At 44.0% G+C, this 10,658-nt stretch overlaps 1 protein-coding gene across 1 annotated transcript; it reads left to right on the top strand.

Annotated features, from left to right (window-relative positions):
* Positions 1-2,947: 2,947 nt before the first annotated feature.
* On the top strand, positions 2,948-10,458 carry LOC118688537 (protein NDNF-like). The gene is given in 6 exon segments (XM_036386192.1): positions 2,948-3,131; positions 4,397-4,465; positions 5,156-5,351; positions 7,062-7,186; positions 8,168-8,883; positions 8,885-10,458. Coding segments are annotated over 5 exon segments (1,701 nt in total). The 5' UTR covers positions 2,948-3,131; positions 4,397-4,437; the 3' UTR covers positions 9,521-10,458.
* Positions 10,459-10,658: the final 200 nt, after the last annotated feature.

The following is a 10,658-nucleotide window of genomic DNA, read 5'->3' on the forward strand; positions in this document are numbered from 1 at the left end:
AATTTTTGCACCTCCTTGCCAAGTACAGCAGTGTGACACAATTCTCAGAGCTGTGCTCTGTGGGGTGAGCCAGGGTGAGCCTCTGAGCATCCCCATGCAAGGCATGCCATGAAACAGCAACCAAATGCTGCAGGCAAGGCCTGCTGAGGGACAGGGCTGCCAAAACTGCAGAACCCCTCTCCTGAATACACAACTTTGGACTGCAGGTCCAGGAAGTGAACACCTGAAGTGTCTTTGAGAGCTTCAAGCTAAACCCCAGAGTCTGGCTTTTTGCTCCCACTTGAAAGCAGCTCCTTTGTTTCAGCACCACTGATTTTTTAGCAGAGCCACTACATAACTGAGTATAAATCAAGTCTCTGGTGTCAAAGGTGCTCCATCTCTCACATTTGTGAAAGCTGTGGATGGGCAGCAGGGTTGGAACAGGAGTAGGATCTCTGAACAGTCCTCCTGAAGTCACCAGCTCAGCTCTGAGGGGAGCACAGCCTGCTCATTTATAGACTTTTTCTACTGAAAAGGCCATTGTAGCAATTTTTTGCCAAATCAAGGACTGATTTATCCCTGTTGTAACTTCACTGAGTTCAGTCAAGCTATACAAGTCATGAATTTAGCTCATGAATTTAACTTTCTCCATAGAGAATACTTTTTTCCCCTTTGATAGTGCTTCAATGAACCTCTCAGAAAATTTATGAGCACAGATTCTGCTCCAGCAAAGCATGTAAGCAGACACACATGGGAAGAACGTGAGAAATTGTCCAGAGAGGAGCTGGATTATTTCCATACTTACACCATCACCAGCCTTTTTCACCTGACATCCGTGCTCATGTTTTATTCAGTGGGACACAGAGGGCTCCTTCAAGCATTTGGCTTCCAACTCTGAAATGATGGCCAAAGGAAATACTCCCAATTGCCTTCCCTGGATGCTGAATTCTGCAGAGGCTAATGGTTTGTTTTGGTGGCAGTGGGGAGGTTTGGAGAGGACAAGACAGAGTCCATCTTTTTACAACAAACATGTCCACTCTGTCCAGATTTAGGGATTTTACCAGACACAAGTGGCATCATCTTCTGAGATTTGCCCAGAGATGTCCCACTGGTTGCTGGCCCACAATTCTCCCTGCTGGCTTCCACCCATGAATCCCTCCAAATTCCCACCACAAAACCAGACTGCAGACCCTGCACTAACATTGTGACCAATGTTTTTTCTGTGAAAATAAATATCATGTCCTGTTTTCAGGGCACATTTTTGATGCACCTCATCTGACCTACATTTCCCTCTTCCAGGCCTGCCTTGGGACCTTACTGGACTTGGCACCAACACCTTTGTCTCCTGTTTCTCCTCCTTTAAGGAAACACTTTGGCTCTGGCTGGTTGCTTACATTTCCATTAGCTCCCATATCTGTTACACAGACTTGACCTGGGCTGGATTTCACATCAGAATGATGGTTTGTCTGACAGACCCTGTTCACTATTTACCCTGCTTGTGCCAGTTCTTAGCATACATCCAGCAGTGTCCCCTCATAGCTCCAGGGTGCCAATATCCTGATCATACAGGGCCTGTATCGTGCCAATACCCTGATCACCCAGTGGTCAAACCAATACCCTGATCACCCAGTGCCTGGATCAAGGCTCCCACATGCTGTCCCTTTTTAAAATCCCAGTTGCTCAGCAAAAAGTTTCAGAAAACAATTCATGAACGCCTTAATTATTCCTGCCATCTTCTGCACTGTAAATATTTCTCTTACATCAGCTGAGGAGCAAATTTACATTTTCAGAAGGATCTGCCACACAAAATCTGTTGAAATCTCTTTCTACTTCTCCTTTATCTCCCTTCTTCTTAGCAAACTTTTAATCTTGGGAAGGCTTCAACAATCTAACTCAGAATCCAGGGAGACAATAATAAAGGGTTACCACAAGCCACTCTTCAAACACAAGAGACTTTATTTAAAAATAGAGCCTCCCTACAATATTCTGCCTTTGTCCCTGCAAAGTGCCTGCCTGGAAGCTCATGCAGCTCCCTGGGGCTTGCCTTTCTGAGCAGGCATCCCCACAGGACCAATCCCAGGGCATCTTTGCTGACAGCCCAGGCCAAGAAGTACGAGCAGCCTGTGAATCCTGGCCATGCACTGCTCTCACTCAGCAGGAGTGGCCTGAAAAGAACCATGGCTTTGCTACAACTGCTTTGTAGCCCCAACAAGCAAGTGCTTGGCTTGCTGTGAACCTCTTCCCGTGCACCCTTTTGCTGCCTCCTCCCTCAGCCGCAGAAATGCTCCCCCAGCCCAGACACTTTCAGAGTTTCTTTCTTACACAGCCTCTCTAAGCCAAGAAAACTGCTCAGCTCTATTCAGGAGATTTCTGACAGCCTTCAAAGGATTGCTAAATCCAGTCTGCTTTAAAAACACAGAGCATTCTCTCCCTTGCAGCTTTTGTTTTTTGCCCTCCCTGCTTTAGGTCAGCACTTGTTGGGCCCATAAAGCACCCCAGTAGAAACTCAGCACACCTGGAATTACCTGGAGCTCCTGCACAGCTGAGGGCAGGGAGATCACACACTCCTTGGGAGGGCCATCACATTGCTAACACCAAAGCAGGTCTCTGGAGGAGACTGGTGCACCCCTGGCTGGCTTGGATTAAGGGCTGACAAGGGTTAACAGTGTTTGCTCCTCTCTGCATCACCCCCCCTGCTCACAGAGCTGCTCCCCGGGCAGGCAGGGCTGGATTAGGCTGCAGGAGCAGCCTGGCTGACACTCGGTGCAGGAGCAGCTCCTGGGCTCTGCAGGCAGCACAGCCCAGGGGCTGAGGGGACAGCAACCAGCACCTGGGAGATTGCACAGCTGGGCAAGTTTAAAACAACCTCTGAAAACACTCCACTGAAGGAAGCACCAAAATCGCTTTGTGGCTTTGGTCTTTTGTTTTTTTTTTTTTTTTTTTTTTTTTTTACTTTTTGTGAAGGACTGCAAGCATTTCAGTTGCTATGTCTGTTCAGGAGCCATATGGAAAAATCAGTTCTGTCCTGTTAAACTGGTTGCACAGTTTTGGTTTTCATCTGCCTACAGAGATCTGAAAAGTCTGTGTTCTTTTCTGCTTTTTTGGCAAAGAAAGCAAGTGGTCTGAGGAACATCTAGCCAGGAACAAAATAGGTATGTACAGTATTTTTTGTGTAACATATTTCCAATAGTCTGAGAATATATTGTTAGTGTAATTGAGTGAAAATAGCCTTTGGGATGATGCTCTCTTTGGGATAAGCTGATTATAGGTTTGCTGATCACTTGGTTTGTTTGTTTTCCTGGACAAGAAAAGCTGAGCTGCTGTGGTATCAGTGTGGTTTGCAAGATCCTGTCATTTAAGCAGCAGAAAGACTTTTTTAAAATCCTCTCCAAAGCACAGAGCAACTCAGATTCACTGTCAAAGGTGAAGCAAAATATTTGGGGTTTTATTTTAAATCTGTAAACTATAATTAGACTAGAGGAATAACCAAGTGGCAAAGTGACTCAGAGTCATAAGGAAAAGCTCTATTATACGAGCATTAAAATGGAATTGATATGGAAATCTTATCTATTCTTTCAACTTGTTCAGATGGTTGTTTAAGCCTGCATTCAACCAAGTGCTAAAATAGTACAAGCAGGCAGAGAATAAACCAACTGTTTCTGGCTGTTGAGAGGGACATTCAGATGACTTGGTAACCATAATTTCCATAATCATCTCACTGATTCTAAAGATGTGCTTGACGATGGGAATCACAGATTTTGTACATAAAGACCTACAGATGGCTTCAATGCTGTATTTAAATGTATGTTTGAAATGGATTTAAAAAGGAAGGGGTCCTTTTATAAAGTCTGTTTAACTGCAATGGACAGCGGGTGTGCTGAACTGGAGATCTGACTGCCTAAAATCTTCCACACTTTTACAGGCACTATGGGGAAAGAGCTGATCTCAGAAAGAACTGAAAATTACAAAGAACTGAGCCTTTGTCTTGCATGTTTTCTCCCCTCACCAGCCACTAATCAGATTTAACCAGGATCTTTACTCCTTGCTGCTTGTAAGATGCAGCTACTTTTCCTCAAAAAAGGGATCTTGCACACAGAGCTCCCTCTGCTTTCCAAATCCCTGAGCTACAGCTGGTACCTGCACTGAAGGTCTCTGCCCCTTCCACTTTCATACTTTCTGAAACTGACCGTGGCAGACAAGGAGCTGTAAGTTATAATCAATAAATGCACTGCCAAAGTTTCCTGTGCTAACTGGAGCCTCCTCCTTTGTGCAGCTCTGGGCAATGCACACAGCAGTTTAAATAACGTCAGTATTTGCTGGGGACTGGTTTTGTACTTTTCTTTCATAGATTCCAAGCTGATAATAAAGCCTGTTGAAAAATGGGACATAAGTGATTTTTTAAAATATCTCTTGCCAGGGTGAATACAAGACAGTTGTTACAGATCCAGTGAGCAGCAAATGCTGAGACAGGCTGGAAGTGATGCAGGTATGAGAATGATAAGCAACACAAAAATCTAAAAACAAGATTATTGCCCTACAGTGATAAAGCCTTCTTCCAAATGAGATCCACAGAGCTTAAAGTCTAATTACCAGTTCAGGGATTCTTATCCAAGATTCTCCACCTTTGACCAAACAGTATCTTACACAGCTCTGGATAAGTTAGTGATCCTCTTATCTACACATGCCTACTGTCCTAGTGGGCAAAACAAAAATTCAGTGATCTCTGATAGAACAGCCAAAGCAGGGTTTGGGACATAGGGACCTCCTGAGAGTTTTAAAGGGAGTTCCATTACAAATAGCTCAGCCTTGAAATTTACTAAGTGAACATCAAAAACTAGAAAAAGTCTTTTAAATGTAATTTTCCACTCATTCTGATAGCAGTAAAACTAATTTTTAAAATAATTGTCATGTTGCACTTGTGCTGCATTGGCTACATTTTTTTTCCTCTAATTAAAGACTTCATAGCAGTTTCTGCAATTAAATCTTTGCAGAGAGATCCTCAGAGGAACATTTCCATGAACTTTAAACAACTCAGCAAAATGGAGACTTGCACTATTTGAATTCCTGGCTTGCTGGGATTATAACAAATACCAGGAAAGGCACAGAAAGAGAGGGTCACATTACTTTCTCTCCTATGACAGCCATTTCTGTTCACTTTTGTCACCCCACTTTGCAGTACTGAAGATGTCCTGGCTCTGGCTTTATCTTCCCCTCCACCTTCTCATGGCGACTTGTTTGTGCCACTCTATAAAAGCACCCACCACCAGCTCCCAACAGAGCTTCAAGAGCAACCTCTTCAATTTCTACCACTCCCTGTTACTTGCAGATGGTAAGGAAACCACAATCCACCTGCTGAAGGATATACCCAAAAGGTAAGAGCAAATCAGCCACTCCTATTCTCAGAGACATCCCCATGTCACTGGGAATTGCACACTACCAGGATAAGCCAAGAATCCCTGTGTACCTGCAGGGCTCTAGCAGTGCACACTGAAATGCCAGAAAAAATGCCCCACTCTTCAAGGGTCATTACACTTCCCACAATCTGGGATGAACCTCTGAGATGAAATTTAGATTCCTGAGCACATTTCAGCAGCTTTCTCTGCTGTCAGAGCAGCAGCAGAACTGATACAGGATGGGTGCTCCAGCAGCAAACAGCTGTGTCACAAACAGCCCAGCTTCAGCTCTGCAGACAGCAGCCATCCTCCATTCATGGTGAGATACAAACATTTTACCTAGCAAATCCACTACCCCAAAAATCAGTAGAATACCTGCACAGACATCTTATCAGGAAATCTGCCCCTGCCCTGCACACTAAAAGTGGTTTTGCTGAATGGCACTACAACTTGCTAAGATCAAAAGTGCTTCGCATGTGGAAATTCCACATTCTTCACCTTCCCAAAATATCTGAAAAAGTCTTCTGCCATACCCAGATGTGTAGGTGATCTAGATATTACAACTGGCACTGCATCTGGGTAGCAAAGATCAATCTGCTTGTTTGGGAAGATATGCACTTTGGACAGAGCCCAGCAAATACAGATTTTGACACACACGCGAGCGGCCATGGAGCAGAGGGTGAGCCAGATTGCTCAGCCTCGATGTGCACTGCACAGAAAAACTGGCACATGTTACATAATGTGACCATGCTCACAGAGCAGAACTAGGGGCTCTCCTACTTAAAGAACAGGGGCATTGAAACAATGAAAAGGAGTTTTTCTATGCTCTTGTGGCATAACACTAAGACTGCAATTAGGAAGTAGTTTAGCATGATCAGGAAGGTTCTTCTGAACCCCAGTCATCCAAACAGGAAGACAAGCAAGGACAAGTTTTGGCTGAGAGTAAAAGACTCAAGAATGTGGAACCGATTCCAGGGAAGCTTCACTCTGGCCTAGGAGCCATGCCCTGAAAGCAAGCCACACCTCCAGGCTGACAGGGTCTGTCCACAGGGGCTGTGCTTGTCTCACTGGTGAACAACAAAAAAACCCTTGGATTGCCAATTGCCTTCGTTAAAGTGCAGAGTGAGGCACCCAAATCCAAGCATTTATATGGCCAAGTCCATACATTATAGACCCTGTATAAAAACCAACATAAATAAAACAGAACAAGACAGGAGGTTGGGCTTTTTCAAGGCAGGAATCAAAACCTGACCAAAGAGACTGATGGCACTTTGTGGTGCTCATGCATAGCAGCCTCTGACACAAAGGCAATCAAGGCAGAACTGGCAACAGATGATTAGGGAGAAGGCAGCCAGCTAAATCACATCCATCATCCAAAATAACCAGCTAAGGACAAGATAGAATGCTCACCCAAATCTTGAAAAAAAAAACTCAGAGGGAAAAATATTGCCTTCAGCGGATCAATCTTTCAGCAAACACATGTGGATTAAAAATAAATACCCCACAGCCTGTTTTCTTCCCACAGCTGAAGACTGAAGACACTCATCATCCCTTTGTGTGGATGCACCTCAGAGAACAGTCATTCCTACCCAAAACAAAGTGACCCATGTCAGAACAGCTGATTACAAGGAGTTTTGGGCAAACCTGAATTCCCTGATGCATTGCCTCTATTTCTGTTCACATTTACAGGTACTACTTTGTTTTGGAAGAGGGCAGGGCCCTTGCCCCTTTCTCGATAACAGTGACTCCCTGTGATGTTCCCATTGAGTGGAGCATACTTGTGTACAAGCCTCCACCAGGAAAAGCAGCACCAGGTGAGGCCTTCAGGCTGCCCAAGCAGAGGCAAAGAAAGCTCAAGTTACTCATGGATAACTGTGTTACAGGGAATTTCCCACAATCCTAAACATTTTGTGGTTCCCTCCTTTAAATTGCATGGACTGACCCAGTTTCTATGGGTAAAACATGGAAACCCATCAGATCTTGCCCTCAACACAAATAAATTAAGGATTAGATATTAAAATGTCTACATCTAAGGTTAATATTTGTGAACAACTGCAGGTCTTCCAGGCTGCACAAACAGACCAACTTCATAAGCTCTTGGTACTGGGCTGAACTTCCCTCTGCTGCCTCAGTTATTTTTCTGTGGCTTAGGTCACTTGAGACAACTATTTGCTCCCCACATGAGGCAGAGAAGATTTAGCCATTTATTCTTGCCACATCTGCCATGGCAGTGGGTTCTATACTGCCTTTACCCTTAAAGGCAATTCCTTTCCCTTGCATGATTTTTTTAATTAATTTTTCAAACTAAAAATCTAAAAGCTGCCATTAACAAGTTCTGACCTGTCAAGCAGGTACACCTGACATAGGAGATCAAATTACACGCCTTTGAATTGATAAGTTTTCCCTCTTCACAAGATAATGGCCTAAAACTAATCCAAAGAAAAAAACCTAGCACAGAAATAATGAGTCTCCTTAAAGTACCCTAAGAGATAGCAAATAGAAGAAAATTGTAGGGGCATCAGGCATGATACAAGCCCAAGCTTTTCCAAGTTGTGGTTTCATAATTACAGTATTTTTGAAAACATAATTCTACAGCTGCACTGCTAAAATGAAAGCTTCTCAAATTTTAATTTAATAAATTGCCAGTAGCAACATATTTTTACTAAAACATATTTTTAGTTATAATTGCTGCTTTCAAGAAGAAAATACAATGTTCCCTAACAGTAAAACTTGCATTATGTGCTTTATTTCACATCTTTTAAAGCAGAAGTTACAAGTCTGCCTTTTGCCTGCAGGTGACCATGATACACAAGAGGTCTCCAAATCTCACAAGGCTTCAAGCATGGTGTCCACTCTCTTCAACTACAAGGGAAATTCTGTAGAGACCTACATGGGAATGTCTTCCCATTCTGCCCTGTACCTGCTGGAGTTCCTGTCCACGGAGAGGGACACACACATCACCGTGTACCTGACAACTGACACCACGTCTGGGCACCTGTACCCAGAGCTCCCAGGGGATCCACGCATCGATGTCATTGGCATCGGCCACACAACGGTGACCCTGGCCTGGAAACACAGCCCTTCTGTCCTGCAGCACAGCGAGGGCATCCAGTACTGCCTCCTGGTTAATGAAAAGCACAACTACAAGAGCTTGTGTGCTGCTGAGACAGCCATCAGATCCTCTGGAATGAAGCTGCCACCCACAGTAGCTCTGTCCCTCTCTCCATACCTTCTGGAGCCACAGCAGGTGATGATACTGTCCAACAGTGAACTGAGCATCATCAACAAAGTGAGCAGTGGGGAAGTCAGGCAGGTGTGCATGGGCACCAAGAACACCTACACAGTGCCCAACCTCAGCCCCAGCACTCAGTATTACTTTGATGTTTTTATTGTCAACCTCCTCACAAACGCCAGCGCCGCATACACCGGGACATTCGCCCGGACCCTGGAAGAACCTGAGCCCAAGGTGACAGAGCTGAAAGATGGCAAAGTGATTCATGTGGTCCTGGATGGGGAAAAAGCAGAAATTCTATAGTCTGCAGTACCAGGCAAGGCACAAGAAAATCCACTTCACCTTTCAGTTGTGTCAGGGCCAAATACGGGTTCACATAACAAGGAACGGCAAAACAGTGGCATCAGAAAACCTCTCTGGGCTGAGGTATTTCTCCCTGAAGGGAAAGCTGCTGGACACCTATTCAGTGCAGCTGAGGTCCACAGAGGAATCTAACTCTTCTGTGAAGGTACTGGCATCCCCCCATTTCCACAAGCCCTTATTCCCACTTCTTCCGGAGAGCTTAAAGATCAAATCCTTCAGTAAACTGAGAACATGCAGGTCTGTGACCATTGCCTGGCTGGGAACACAAGAGGAGAGCAAGTACTGTGTGTACAGGAAAAGGATTGAGGAGGATCAGATCTGGAGGGAGCTGCAGAGTGCAGACAGGTGCTCTGGGCCTGAATCTCGGCACAAATCAGAGAAAGTACTGTGCAAGTACTTCTATGACCTAAACCTCCAGCGAGCCGTCACCACAGAGACCATCAAAGGGCTGGAGGCAGGGACACTCTACTTGTTTGATGTTTATCTCTTTGGGCCATCTGGCATCCCTGTCAGATATCACAGCAAAGTTGTGAAGACCAGGAAAAAATGTTGAAGGTTTTGAATGAAAGCTCGAAGTGAGTGAATGCAGGTAGTATGGAAATCTACTCCAACCCAAGTCAGAGCCCCTGCAGTTTGAACTATGCTGATAAATAAAAAAATTTAAAGCTATAAGATTCTACAGCAAAACACATCTTAGGTGATTATACATCTTCTCTCCTGTGCAAGGTGGGGTGCATTTTTTCTTTCCCTGTCTCATTCAAACATTAAAAACAGAGTTGTGAAACACTCATACACATGGAAATAAAATAGCCCAAGAGTACTCATGAGAAATAGACTGGTTACCTAAAATGTTTCTGAAATCCAGCACAGAAGTGATGGGGAAACGCCTCACATGAAGCACACACCATTGCTCAAGTCCCAGAAATTTTTCCACTATCTGTAACTCATGCAGCTAATGAGGAACCGAGAGATCCCACAAATCAGACTGCTCTTGAGAAAGAGATTCCTCACTGCTTGAGCAAGAAAGGAAACAAAAAGAAATTGAAAAAGCAGTGGAACTGATGTATAGCTCAATGCATTGAGTAAAGCAGGCTGAACTACATCTTCCCCTATTAACCTGCATGCTTGCTTGGTTTCATTCCTACAGAGAAACTGTGCTTGGTTAGAAACAGACAAAATTGCAGCCAGGAACTGGCTCTGGATCTGGCTTTTCTCAGGAGTGTACAAATACACTGCTGTGTTACTGCCCACAGAGGAAAGCAGCAATTGAGGAATCTCAATTGATTTGAATTGATGGAAAGATTTGTCATCTATAGCCTCTGAAATCAAGCCCATGTCAATGACTCTGCGATTCCTGACTGTAATATATTCATTCTTTGCATCCTTAAGCCAGCCTATATCAATGAATGCATTACTTTGAGAAAAATTAAATGTGGTTTTCCTACTAAATTTCATGGAAGGAAAATATTTGTAATAAAAATTCTGACACACTTTGGTTGTCTTGTTTCCTTGATTACCTTCCATATATGACATGAGACAGGGTTAAAAAAGACAATTAAGTCTTCATGAATTCCCTTAGGTTCATTTTCAATTATCAGTAGAAAGTATTTTGTGTGTAGGTTCTTGGCAGGCCTGGAATTTACATATAAAGAGATACAATAGCTTCACTAACCAAGAGGTTGCCAGAGAAA

The sequence above is a fragment of the Molothrus ater genome, chromosome 8, assembly GCF_012460135.2.
Source record: "Molothrus ater isolate BHLD 08-10-18 breed brown headed cowbird chromosome 8, BPBGC_Mater_1.1, whole genome shotgun sequence".
Taxonomy (NCBI): domain Eukaryota; kingdom Metazoa; phylum Chordata; class Aves; order Passeriformes; family Icteridae; genus Molothrus; species Molothrus ater.